This window comes from Miscanthus floridulus, chromosome 8, assembly GCF_019320115.1.
Source record: "Miscanthus floridulus cultivar M001 chromosome 8, ASM1932011v1, whole genome shotgun sequence".
NCBI lineage: Eukaryota > Viridiplantae > Streptophyta > Magnoliopsida > Poales > Poaceae > Miscanthus > Miscanthus floridulus.
The window spans coordinates 197,343,145-197,357,581 of record NC_089587.1 but is presented as its reverse complement, the minus strand read 5'-3'; the positions used below and the strand labels follow the sequence as shown (position 1 = coordinate 197,357,581).

At 50.7% G+C, this 14,437-nt stretch overlaps 1 protein-coding gene across 1 annotated transcript; it reads right to left on the bottom strand.

The window, feature by feature from the left end:
• Positions 1-2,881: 2,881 nt before the first annotated feature.
• On the bottom strand, positions 2,882-3,568 carry LOC136474490 (vacuolar iron transporter homolog 2-like). Its single transcript, XM_066472057.1, has one exon. It carries the CDS (start codon positions 3,566-3,568, stop codon positions 2,882-2,884), a length of 687 nt encoding a protein of 228 aa, XP_066328154.1.
• Positions 3,569-14,437: the final 10,869 nt, after the last annotated feature.

The window sequence follows — 14,437 nt, the reverse complement described above, 5'->3', positions numbered from 1 at the left end:
ATTTTTGTGGCTATATCTATCACCAATTATCCACAAATATTCCTACAAGTATTAACCTACCTAATATTAGCTCTCTAGTTTTGAATTTATGACCCAATACTCATCATAGCTAACTGCAATCCAACTGTACTATCAAGTAGATGATGTTTTCGCGAACCTAACAAAATTAGTCTCACTATTTTTGGACAACTACGCAATTTACTATGATTTACCGAAGTTCGACTCATAACTAAAATAAATAAACATTTCTATTCTTCTGGAAATTAAGGAAATCGAATTCTACCCCTCGGCCCAACTCGCGCTGGCTCGGCCCGCAACGGCACGACGCGCGCGCATGGCCTGGCCGACCAACGGCCCGTGACGGCAGAGGCGCGCGCGCGACGCAAATATGCAAGGACACCCTCGAACTACTACGTATTTACAGCGAGCTCTAAGGCACTATTTTGCTAGTCTACGCTTTTACAGCTGCACCCTCCCCTTTCTCCTTCTTTACTGCGGCGACGTCCCCCGGCACCCGTGCGCGCACTGGCGCAACGGCGCGGGCACCGGGCGGCCACGCCGGCGTCACCCGAGCCACTAAGGCCTAGCTAAGGGGCCAATGATTACCTTGGGGACAAAGCGCAGTGACTGGAGGCTTCACGGCGAATAGGGGCGCTGTGCCGAGCCCCCTCCCCAGCGGTGGTCCCTTCCCTGCGAAGGCGGGCGCGTTCCCATGAGTGACAGCGAAGACGGAGCAAGCAACTAAGCTAGAGAGCTCAAGGGACTACCCACGGATACCTTCACGTTGACGATCTGGCCGAAGAAAGCCCGAGGTGAGCTGGCCGCGTGCGCGCGAGGTGGTGCGGCGGTGCACGGCGGTGGCATAGCTGTGCTAGGGACTGCTACACGATGGTAGCGCTTAGACTATGGTGAGCATGGTGACACCCAACTGGAGGAGAGGCTAGTAGAGCAAGGAATTGGATCAGGATGCCTTGGTCACATGGTTAGCCGACGGCGCAGATCGCCCCAGTCTTAAGGACCCGATGGCGCGACATTTCAAAATTGGGGCACAGCACGGGGACACAGGCAGTGAGGTGGGGACGGTTGCATGGCCAGTAACCCAACGGAGCCGAGGCTGCGACGAATTTGATTAGATTACTGCGGTCACGGCGAATTGAATGAAGGAGGTCCCGCCGGTCATGGCTACAGCGAAGGCAGGGGGGTCCTGGCGTGGCTTGGCTCGGTTCGGCTGTGGATGTCGACGCAACAAACAAACACGCACCCCGACGGGGGACAGCGGCACATGCTCCAGGCGACTGTCCGCACAGCCGCAGCTGCAAGCCGACGAGCCTCGGCACAGTGTCGCAGCGGCAGCGCCAGACAAGAAAAACACAGTGCGAGTGACGCGGAGGTGATGGTGGCGCAGGCTGTCGTCCTTCGCGCGAGCAGCCAAGGCGAGTCAACGGAGCAGTGTCTTGTGTGGCCGCTGGCGACGTGTACCGCAGGGCCCGGCGCGCCTCCGGCCAAAGCAGGGCAGGGCATGGCACGGCAGGGCTTGGTCGACGGCCCGGACGCAGCGCGTCAGACGCGGTGCTGTGACCCGCGCGCCAACGAGTGGCAGCAGGCGAACAAGGCAGCTGCGCCAAGACCCTGCGCGCGTGTGCCTTCACGGTGGCAGTGCGGATGCGGTCGGCGCATCGACGCGCACGTGTTTGGGCGAGCCAGCAGTGGCGGACACGGCCAGCAGCGGCAATGGCCGCGGTCAGCGCGCGGTGGCAGACGGTCAGCGCGCGGTGGCAGACGGCCTTGGCACGCAGCGCAAGGCCGTGCGCGTGCGTATGTGCGGCGGTGGGGCGCAGCCGGCGTGGCAGCGGGTCATAGCCGACGCGGCAGTGCGCTGGCAAGCCAGCAGCGGTGCCAGGCAAGTGGTGACCGCGCCAGAGCTTAGGCCATGTGCCGTGCACGCTTTTGAAAGCAGTTTGAAAACTTGTACGCAATGCTCCAAACGCAAACTAATTGTTCGATGCGCAAGATGGTACATCAAGCTATCCACCGAAGTCATGACATCACGTAACCTCATAAGCCGATCGCTCTACACACATGGTCAGAAACGGCTTCGTCGACACTTTTTAAAACTTACGCGGAACGACGTCGGTTCGAACGATTTCGTGTCGAAACCCAAATCCGACCTATGGGATGTACTAGCGAGTTATCCTTGTCCTCGACCACACCTGTTTATCGTCGTTCGCAAAACGTTCTATACATTTTGGTTCGACAAAAATTCAATCAAGTGACATGACGCGTAACATTGTTTCACGTCTCGCATAAATGTTTCAAGTGTCTAACATTAATTTATAATTCATGTTGTACACATATACACATAAATATGATGCTCATGCGAAGTTTAGCAAGAACAGTACAACGTAACACCGAGGGTGTTACAGTGGCACTAACAAGCACGGCACGGCTAGTCTACCGTGCCGCGTAGTGCCGTACCTGGCTGGGCCGTGCCTAGCCGTGTTCGTGCTAGTGCCGTGCCGTGCCGTGCGGCCCGTTTGGCTTAACTATACCTCCGTGGAACTATAATCAGGAAGCGGCTTTTTCTTTGGCCAAACCGTACTTCGAACTGGAACGAGCATGAAGAGATTAACGAGACTTCTTTCTCTTTTGAGTTTTTCTGACGGACCGGTCGCGCAAGATCTTTGGTCTTCCCCCGGAACCGATGAAAAAGTGGGTCGCTTCTTATGGACTCGCTCAGAAGGATTCTTCTCTATCTATAGTTCATGATGTGATCGATGTATTGCAAGTGCGTGACAGGCGATACCACCAGACTCCATGTGCCCGTCGTCGTATAGCGGTCACTTATTGTTTACTCGAATCAAACACCGTGCACACATGTGATTTATGCGAACGCGGCGTGCGTCTTGAGCGCCAAGCTGAAGAGCCTGAGGATCGCGAACGTGGCCGCCATGGCCAGCCAGCCACCCAGGAGCACGCGGAGCCCGGAGCGGACGATGTTGGCGCCGCCCAGGTACGCGCCCGCCGCGCCGAACCCGGCCAGGCCCAGGCTGGTGGCCGCGCACACCGCCGCCACCCTGACCGCCCAGGGCCGCACGAAGGCGCCCGACAGCAGCGGCAGCCCCGCACCGACCGCGAACGCCAGCGCCGACGCGGCCGCGGCCTTCGTCGGGCTCGGCAGCCTCTCCTCGTCTCCGCCTCCGCCGCGGCCAACTTCGCTGCTGCTGCTGCTGTCGTCGCTGCCGCCGCGCTCCGAGTGCGCCACCTCGATGTCGTACTGCGCGTAGACGGACACGAACTCGCCGACGGCCATGCTGCAGGTGCCGGCCACGAGCCCCGCCAGACCCGACACCAGCATCTCCCGCGCGCCGTCGTTGACGGCGCCCACGCCGATCATGAGGGACGCCACGGACACCAGCCCGTCGTTGGCGCCCAGGACGGCGGCGCGGAGCCACTGCGCACGAGCCAGGTAGTCGACGCCGTGGGCCGCCGCCGCTGCCTCGACGTCGGCCTCTCCGTGTTTCGGCTTGGAGGGGAACTTAGGGGCGTCGGAGCTGAGGTTGGGAGCCATGGATGGAACGGAAGCGCGGATCGAGCTTCAGGGGGCGATGTGATGGGAAAAGGAGGAGCAGTTGGGAGATGCCTATCGGAGCGTGGATGCCACGAGCTTGGGGTCGGAAGCGGTATTTATAGGATGCGCGCCACGGTTTTGGGATCAATATCGGCATATCGCTTGTCCGAGCCACACGCCAGCCTGTTCATGACTGCGGCAGAAAAGGTCGAGTTTCCATTCGATTTTACCGGACTTCTGTGGACTGTTGGGCTGCTTACGCTGGTCCTTTTGGTCGGTTTAAGGTTCAGTTAGCCATTGCTAGTCGGTTTGCTTACGTATCTGCTGCTCGCATGCTCTCAAATTTTGTACGATTTCCGTTACATGTTAATGGAAATGGGGCTTCCTCGAGTTGAAAAAAAAATATCGCTTGTGCGAGCCACACGCCAGCCTGTTCATTTTTTTTAGAAGAACACGCCAGGCTGTTCATGACTGCGGCTGAAAGGTCGAGTTTCCATTCGATTTTACCGGAGTTCCGACTTTGTGTGGACTGTTGAGCTCTGAACTACAGGTTAACAAAGCTGTTGGCATGCAACTGCGAATGACCAGCCGATTGTGGCCTGCAACTGCAACGCTACAAATTAAAAAAAAAACAAAAAAAAACTTAGCTGCAGTTGTTAACAGGTTGTGTCTTACGGAGACAAGCTAGTAGCAAGAAAATGAACAAACTAAAAACAACTACTGCCGTCCAGAACTTGCAAAGCTCAAGCAATAAATTAATGCACAATGATCTTATCAATGAATACCTACTATTGCGTGACAGTGATATTGCATAGGCAAGAAAATTGAAGTCACACACTGCTAATGTCCTGCTCACCTGAGACTAAGGGCGCGTTTGGGAGGGCAGCCAGGATTGCACGAGCCAGCCAGGCCTTGTTTGGTTCGTCGTATACCGTGAGCTTGGTCCAGTATAAGAAAAGTGGGCTCGAGCTGCTGCTATTGCACTGATGCTGAATGAAAACAGAGCTGGAGCTGCTACTGATACAGCGCTACTCATCAGCCAACACAAGCCTGCAAGCCGAGCTGCACCTGCATATTGAAGTTGCCTGCGGCTACTGGATTCCACCCGCTAGCGCCACCACACAACGAGCAGCGAAGCTACAAAGCACGAACGGAACACAGGAGAGGCCCGGGCTGTGGTGTGCCATGACATGGGCCTTGGGCCTTGTAATAGGATTATGAGTGGAAGTGTTTGGGCAGGAACCAGAGTCCCGCATATGTAGTACCGTGTCTAAGTGAATGAGGACATCAGATATGAACAAATCAATTATCCCCTCTCTCTCTCTCTCTACCGTCTTCCTCCTAGCTTCTCTGCTTGAGACGGAACCGCCGTGCGTGTTCGCCGACAAAACCTTCTAGTTATCCAGGATCGTGACATTTGGTACCGAAGCTATCGATCGAGGAAATCGCCGTGCTCGTCGAGATCGTGTGGATATGCTACTAGGTGTCTTGGTAGGGCCGGATCTACACTGTCCGTCTCTGCCATCGCCGGGCTTGAGGCGCAGATGCATCGCCTGCTGCAGATGATGGAGGAAGCGAATGCGGGGATGTGTAGCACCCTCAAGACCCTCGCATCTACGACACGGTCGTCCACGCCCTCATCTTCTCCCACTTCACCGGCGTCCTCGACTCCGACTGCTGCGCCGGTAGTTGCGGCGCCACCATCCACCCTCGCACGTACTGCAGCGCCTGCACCCACCACCACCACCATGCTCGGTGCCATCGATGCGCCAGCCGAACCCACCGCTGCACTGACCTCCTGGTCGACACCGACTGCTCTGCTTCTGGCGCCCAGATCCGCCACCACCACGACGCTCGGTGCCATCGACGAGTGCGCGGTCACGTGGTCCTTCAGCAGCAGGCACACCGCGGTCATCCCCGCTGCTCATCCCCGAGCCACCACACCTTCGACCACTTCACCGACCGTGGCCGCCCTCGACGTTCAGCATTGGTCCTCCACACCAACGGCACCAACATCCTCTTCCACGACCGCGACATCAACCATCGTGCAACTAGCAATGACCGTTGAAGGGACAGTGACGCTTAAGAGGGGAGGTGAATTAGGCAACTTAAAAAATTCTAACTCTAAACTATGGCCTCTTTTTCGAACCCTAGCAAAACCTATGCAATAGATAAGCTATCTAGATGTGCAACTATGGTTTTGCTAGTGTGTTGCTATCTCTACCGCAAACGTAGTAAAGTAATCAATGTAAATGCGACGACTCCGGTATTTTTACCGAGGTATCGAGAAGCGCGCAAGCTTCCCCCTAGTCCTCGTTAGAGCCCCACGCAAGGATTCCCTCGCAAGGGCCAAGCTCCCGGTCGGGTAACTCCGTGGATAGCCTCGGGCCTTCCCCACACGCAAGTGGGTCTCCGATGTGCCTCTCGGCAAGCCTCTCCCGGATGCTCCCTGCCGTCTTTACTATCAAGCTTCCGGCCGAAACGCCGTGGGCCTTGTTCCCTCCGGTACACGGTGGCGGCCACACCACAAACGCGGTTGGTGTGATCTCGCAAGACTTCAAGCCCCTCCGATGTACAACACTTGTGCTCGCAAGCACGGGGTGGCAAGAGGTATGCAAACCTCACTTAAACACTAGGCAAACACCTAGAGCAAGCGCATAAGCGGTGGTCTAATCAACCTAAGCACTTCTCAAAGCACTTATGCTAATCACCTAATAAAACACTAAGCACTATGCATGTGGAGATCACTCAAATGGTGTGTCAACACTCTTGGTATGTTTCCTCAGCTCCACACTACTCAAATGGCCGGTTGGGGGTTGTATTTATAAGCCCCACTGAGAAAGTAGCCGTTGGGGTCGAGTTCCCGCGAAACTGCTACTGACCGGACGCTGAATCGTCCTGACCGGACGCGTCCGGTCGTCCCGACCGTTGAGCCGGCAAAACACTGATTGGACGCTGGCTAGCGTCCGGTCGCCTACCACCGGACGCGTCCGGTCACAGATATGCCGTTCTAGAACCTTACTGTACTCGATCGGACGCTGCGTTCCTACGTCCGGTCGGTTGCCGCCAGCGTCCGGTCCTCACGTCCGGTCGCGCTTCCAGTGTCCGGTCCTTGCGTCCGGTCGCATCTACGAGCTCGTTTCTTCGTGATCTTGCGTACGGCTTGGTTCCTATCTTCATGCTTGGACTTTGCTTGATCTCTTGGATCTTTTCTTGTGCTCCTAAGGTCTTGCTTAAGGTTTTGATCATCGGATCATCACATCGCCTTCGTCCAAGTCACGTCTTGCACCCTGTTGGACTGCAAAATAAACACTTGTAAATTCATTAGTCCAATTTGGTTGTGTTGGTCATCAAACACCAAAATCCAAAGTAAATGGGCCTAGGGTCCATTTTCCTTACAATCTCCCCCTTTTTGGTGATTGATGACAACACGACCAAAGCAAGCAAATGATAGAGATTTTGAAATTTAAAAACTACCTACTTGCTAGGATGCAATGCAAAGGGCAAGGTTATATGATGCTAGAAAATCCTACTTAGATACCAATCGAAGACCATCTTGCCCTTACAAAAGTCCCTATGTGTCATTATGGATTCCTACAAATTTTATCATTACTTAGTCTAATCCATAATCCACTTTCCTCCCTTTCTTGGACCATTACCACTTGTAGACATCAACTTGATGCTTGCCTTTGGTCCTTCAAATTCTCCCCCTTTGGCATCAAACACCGAAAAGGAAGACATTAGTAGCACAAGGGAGGGTCAAATTTCATGATCCTTTGTGTATAGAATGAAATGGATCACACAATTTGACTCTCACATTATATAGACTAAGCTCCCCCTAAATGTATGCATACATATGGTAGAAAGCAAAGCATATGCATAAAAGGCAATTTATTGCACAAGAGAGTTTAATCTATATAATGCATGGAGAAAGCATATAAATATGAAATGAAATCAACATGATGATGCCAATTAAAGAATGATGCTTCACTCTAGGGACTCCAATTTCCTTACAATGAGACTACTACACATATGTTTGAAAAATTGATACCATTTGAAAAAGGGTTAGTCTCAAAGTATCCAAGTTATAGAATTACTCCCCCTAAATATGTGCACACAAAAGTAGAATACTTTGTAGAAATCATGCACATTGATTTTAGAATAAAAAATACCACTTGAAAGATGACATCTCATGAATGTAAGAATCATTTTCAAAATAGATATTCAGGAGAGATTATCTACAATTTTGGACTTTGGCACATATTAGATAAACAAAAGTAAGACAAGCTATGTGCCGTGCTTCTAAACAATTTTAAACCATGTAGGATTGCTCCAAGGAATAAGAATGTAACCGAGCAAGCCTACCATATGAAATACCTAGTGTATGCATGACAAAAGATATAAGCATGCAAATGCAAACCTAGGCATGAAGAGTAACTAGATGCTTAAAGATACCAATTTGTAGAAAAATCTAATTGCAAGATGTACCAATTAAAAAGTAATAACATCTAGTTACCTAACATGGGAAGGGGAATTTGGGTCCATAATATTCACTAACCCACTTGGCAATGATTTTGTGCATCATGATGCACCCTATGAAATGCTCCCAAACTTTGCCAAGTCTCCAAATTCCCCGAACTCTAACGAACTTCTCACTTCCCTTTCGGGATCCAAACCTTCTTGGTGCTCTTCATGTTGGAAATAATTTCCTTTGGCACCCAAAAGCGTTTGACCCTATTGTTGGCTTGCTTGTTCACCTTGATGGCCACCACTTTGTCACTTTTCTTCTTCTTCAAGAGATAAGGTGTGGAGGCCTTCTTGTCCACCTTGTTGGTGTAGGTGCTGGAGAGCTTGCTTGTTTGCTTTTTCTCCTTCTTCTTTGCTCCTCCCCAATTCTTCACCTTGCACTCATAGGACTTGTGACCTTCCTTGTGGCACATGTAACAAACCACGGTTTGTCCTTCATCAAGCTTCTTCACTCCCTTGACGGTGTTATCTTGATGAAGTTGGGTTTGCTTCGCCTTGCCTCTTACTTGAGTCAAGTCCTTGGTGAGGTGAGCTACTTCTTGCTTGAGTTGCTCATTCTCCTTTGCAACCTCTTGTGTGCATGTATCTACAATAACTTTCTCAACACAAACTTGGTTGCACAAATGTGACTCTAAACATAAATCATTACAAGAAGTAGAGGCATCCCTTTTTGACACGTTAAAGATAGAACTTTTCTTTTTAGATGCCTTGGTGGGGTTTGTGCTAATGACTTCAAGATTAGCAACTTTATTAGTTAGCTCATCACAATGTTTGCACATGGTTTCCATTTTAGCAAGCAAACTATTATAAGCTTCTTGTGAGCTAGCTAACTTTTCTTTTAATTTTTCATTTTTCTTTAAAAGTTGCTCATCATTGATTGTGCATGCATTTGTTGTTGCACTAGTCTCAAGTTGCTCAACTTTAGTGGATAGTTCAACATTGAGATTTGCAAAGTTTTCATATTGTTCAAGCAAATTTTTGTATGCTTCTTGTGAACTACCTAGCTTTTCTTTTAAATTTTTAAGCTTCTTTTGTTGACTAGTGCAAACTTTAGCATATTTAAGATTTTGTTGCACAATTGTATTATAAGAAGGCAAATCATCATCACTATTGCTCTCACTAGAGGATGAGCTTTCATTACCTCATGCCATAAGGCACACACGAGAAGAGCTTGATGATGAGTGCTTGCGCCCTTGCCTCTTGTGATGATCTTCTTCACTTGAAGAATCATCCCATGACTTTATTGATGTGAGGGCTTTGTTCTTGCACGCCTTCTTCTTTGCCTTGGGTGTGGGCTTGTTTGGACAAACTTCCACAAAGTGCCCCAACTCGCCGCATCCATAGCATCCTCTCTTTCTTTGCTCGTTTTTTTGATTAGTGAAAACGAGGTCTTGAATTTGGATGGGCACACCCTTGACATTGAGCCTTACGATCATCTTCTCCACCTTTTTGATAAGTTTGATTGATTCTTCATCAAGGTCAGAGGTGGAGGAGGAAGATTGATCATCATCACTTGATTTTTGTTCATCATCCTCATCATCCTCATCTTCTTCTTCACTTGAGGAGCTTGAGCTTGAGCTTGACTCAACTTTCTTGCCCTTCATCTTTTTCTTCTCGCTACAAGCGAGAGCTTTGCCTTTGCTTGATGAAGATGCTTCTCCTTGACCCATCTTACGTGACATTTCAAATGCCACTAGCTTTCCAATGACAATGCCCGGGGTCATGGTGCTCAAGTTCTCCATGTTGTGAAGGATGGTGATGATGCTTGCATATTTCTTTTGTGGTAGAACGGAGATGATCTTCCTCACGATGTCCGCATCATCTAGCTTTAATAATCCTATTGAATGAAGCTCATTGATGATTAGATTCAATCGAGAATACATATCACGAACAAGCTCATCATCATTCATAGCAAAGGAATCATAATTTTGTTTGGCTAGACAATATTTTTGCTCACGGACATTACTTGTGCCGTCATGGAGCTCTTGGAGTTTTAACCAAATTTCATGTGCCGTATTTAAGGTGAACACTTGGTTAAACACATCCATGCTAAAGGATTCAAACAAGCAATTCTTAGCTCTAGCATTGAAATGCATTTCTTTTTCGTCACTCTTTGTGGGTTTTTCGGGATTCTTAATGGGTTTCATCCCGTCATGAGTGACTCTCCATACACCCAAATCAACCGCCTCAAGGTGGCAAGCCATTCTAGCTTTATAGTATGGGAAGTTAGTGCCGTCAAATTTTGAAGGCCTAGCGGTATCCATCCCAACCACTCTACAATAGCGTCGGCTCAACGGTGGTTAAGCCAAATGTCCAAATATGAGCCAACCGACTCTGATACCAATTGAAGGGACAGTGACGCCTAAGAGGGGGTGAATTAGGCAACTTAAAAAATTCTAACTCTAAACTATGGCCTCTTTTTCTAACCCTAGCAAAACCTATGCAATAGATAAGCTATCTAGATGTGCAACTATGGTTTTGCTAGTGTGTTGCTATCTCTACCGCAAACGTAGTAAAGTAATCAATGTAAATGCGGAAGCTAAAGAGCAAGGTAGAGATACGCAAACTCCCGTCGATGACTCTGGTATTTTTACCGAGGTATCGAGAAGCGCGCAAGCTTCCCCCTAGTCCTCGTTGGAGCCCCTCGCAAGGGCCAAGCTCCTGGTCGGGTAACTCCGTGGATAGCCTTGGGCCTTTCCCACGCGCAAGTGGGTCTCCGATGTGCCTCTCGGCAAGCCTCTCCCGGATGCTCCCTGCCGTCTTCACTATCAAGCTTTCAGCCGAAACGCCGCGGGCCTTGTTTCCTCCGGTACACGGTGGCGGCCACACCACAAACGCGGTTGGTGTGATCTCGCAAGACTTCTAGCCCCTCCGATGTACAACACTTGTGCTCACAAGCACGGGGTGGCAAGAGGTATGCAAACCTCACTTAAACACTAGGCAAACACCTAGAGCAAGCGCATAAGCGGTGGTCTAATCAACCTAAGCACTTCGCAAAGCACTTATGCTAATCACCTAATAAAACACTAAGCACTATGCATGTGGAGATCACTCAAATGGTGTATCAACACTCTTGGTATGTTTCCTCAGCTCCACACTACTCAAATGGCCGGTTGGGGGTTGTATTTATAAGCCCCACTGAGAAAGTAGCCGTTGGGGTCGAGTTCCCGCGAAACTGCTACTGACCGGACGCTGAATCGTCCTGACCGGACGTGTCCGATCGTCCTGACTGTTGAGCCAGCAAAACACTGATCGGACGCTGGCTAGCGTTCGGTCGCCTGCCACCAGACGTGTCCGGTCACAGATATGCCGTTCTGGAACCTTTCTATACTCGATCGGACGCTGCGTTCCTACGTCCGGTCGGTTGCTGCCAGCGTCTGGTCCTCGCATTCGGTCGCCTGTCTGCCGAGCCACCGGTCCAGCGTCTGGTCGCGCTTCTAGCGTCCGGTCGCGCTTCCAGCGTCCGGTCCTTGCGTCCGGTCGCATCTGCGAGCTCGTTTCTTCGTGATCTTGCGTACGGCTTGGTTCCTATCTTCATGCTTAGACTTTGCTTGATCTCTTGGATCTTTTCTTGTGCTCCTAAGGTCTTGCTTAAGGTTTTGATCATCGGATCATCACATCGCCTTTGTCCAAGTCACGTCTTGCACCCTATTGGACTGCAAAACAAACACTTGCAAATTCATTAGTCCAATTTGGTTGTGTTGGTCATCAAACACCAAAATCCAAAGTAAATGGGCCTAGGGTCCATTTTCCTTACAACCGTCATGCCACTGCCCACACCAGCATAAGCTATCTCAAGCACAAAGGACGATGCCATCAACGCTTCACCCACCAGGTGTTCGATAGGTTGCCTCTGCCGCATCATCAACATGTTGATTTCTGGGAGCAGCGTCAACACCATCTCAACTGTGCCACCATCCTCAGCGACGCACACGCTCATAAAACAAGTTTTAGCTCCAGCAGTTGGCATGTTTTAGTATGCACACTAGGTGTTAAAGGTGACATCCATCAACCTCTGTCCTTTCTTAGTTGATGATGGCACATGCTTTTACTTATTGGTGTGCTGGCCACTTCCTTTGAATCATCGAGTGTGTTCTGTCGCTTCTTGTGTGTTTGACCGTGGGAAGAGTAGAAGGGGCAAGTAGACAGTGACCACCAACGTTCAGGAGGCCCCTAAGGTGTTTGCTAGAATGACCAATATGAGTCTAGAGATGTCAGCACCATTACCTGCTACCTTGGTTGACAAGCGACCATGGCCACCTCCTCTAAAAGACAGTAACTCCTTGCTCACAGACACCTATCTGTTATGCTTACATTCAGGGCATCCCTTTAGTAGTGGTCAGATAGATGCGCTATTGAGGCAGCCAAGGCCACCACCTCTGCTGTTGGACCTAATGGATCCTAATGGTCTGCTCAAGTCAATACCATGGTCATCTTTATGCGAGTCTGTATCTGTTGTCCATTTGCAAAATTCATCAGCATTGGTGCTTGCTATTTCCTTCACAACAGTACAAACATTATCAGTGTGGCAAGAAGTGAGTGGTAGGGCTCTGGACTCCATAACTCTATTGCTGACTTTGTGCTCCCGCGCTAGTGATGGTTTATATCAACTAAAAACTATGATATCATACACAAATAGTTATACGCTACTATTCAGTTTCAGTCAGTATGCTTCTCTATTGCTACATTCTAGTCATTGCTATCATCAGCCCGTGCAGTGGAAGCCCCATGGATATCTATGGTATACATCTTCAGTAATAGACCTATCGATGTTTCGAGTAAACACCAACGAGTAAATTTGTATTATTGCGCGTCTGACCCGGATGGTGTGCTGAGAGGACACGAGATTTATACTGGTTCGGGCAGAATGTCCCTACATTCAGTTCGTTGCTGCTGCTCATGTTACTAGCACTAAAAAGTTCATAGTAGGGGTTACAAATGGGTGAGAGAGGGACAGGTCCCAAGTCTCTGATGGAAAGAACGAATGGGTGTCAAGAGCTTGGTCGCTGTGGGCTATGTGTTCGAGGTTCGATGCTAGTGGTTCTTATCTGATGCGGTGCGATGGGTTGCGATCTCATGTGATTCGAGTCTGATGCCCCACTAAGGGATGCCCTTCTTTTCCTTTTATAGGCCAAGGGAAAGCACGGGTTACAATGGGAGAAAAGAGAAGAACAAGAGGGAGAGGAAGTCCTTCAGGGTCGTCGGGCCTTTCCTTTCCATTATGCAGGCCCCACTGATATGGCCAATGGTGACAAGGACAGCCCCATGTCGGGCGCCTGTCCGCCTGATGATGCCATGCCCTGGCATTGTCAGCGGGTTGTGATGTCCCATCCCGCCCCGACGGGCGGCGCGCTGAACCGGTATGCCGATCAGCGACCGTATAGGGAGTAGGTAGCATAGTGACCACGCGTCCATCACTGTGGGTGATGTGAGTCCCCTAGAATGACATGTCGCAGGGATGGGTCATGTTGAGATGCGATCGCTCCCTACACAATGCTAGAAGTTTGACCTTGGGTTGTACTTTTTTGTCCCGTAGTGGTTGGCGGTGGCGTGAGCCTCCGTTAGGAGCCGTGCCCTCAGACATCGAGCGAGGCGGAGCCTGCCCTCAGACGTCGGGCGAGGCGGAGTCAGCCCTCAGATGTTGGGTGAGGCGGAGCCCATCCTCAGATGTCGGGGGAGATGGAGCCTGCCCTCGGGGGTCAAGCGAGGTGCAGTCCACGACCTTGGTGTCAGGCAAGATGGAGCCCTCCCTCAGACATTTGGCGAGGTGGAGCCAGCCCTCAGATGTCAAGCAAGGCAGAGCCTACCCTCGGGGGTCGGGCGAGGTGGAGCCCATCCCTAGAGGTCGAGCGGGGAGGATCGCACAACCTTAGGGTTAGGCGAGGTGGAGCCCATGGCCTGGGGTCAGACGAGACGAAGCCTGTGGCCTCGGTGTCGGTTGGAGCCATAGTCGCACCCTTGATTGCCTGGATGGATTAACATAGAATGACCATTAGCCCCTCCTCTTTGGGTACCCTAGTATTGGTTCCCGACAGTAGCCCCCCGAGCTTTCGGAGGAGTAGAATACTCCATCGGAGGCTTTTTTGAACGGGAGGACTCTGAGGGCTTTGGCCTTCTTCTGTAGTCCATGACGTAACTAGGGAACAGTGGTTTTTGTCTAGACTGGACCCTTCATAGGTACGGCCATGAGATTTGGTGGTTTTGAAAAGGTCTTTCCTGATTGGGGCTCTGGTATCTCGTTCGTGGGGATTCGGCCAGGGCCAGCTGGCTACCGACTCTAGATTCTCAGTGGTCAATATAGTTCTTGGGTATGTTCAAACCGTCCCGAGGGCTCTCTGCCTT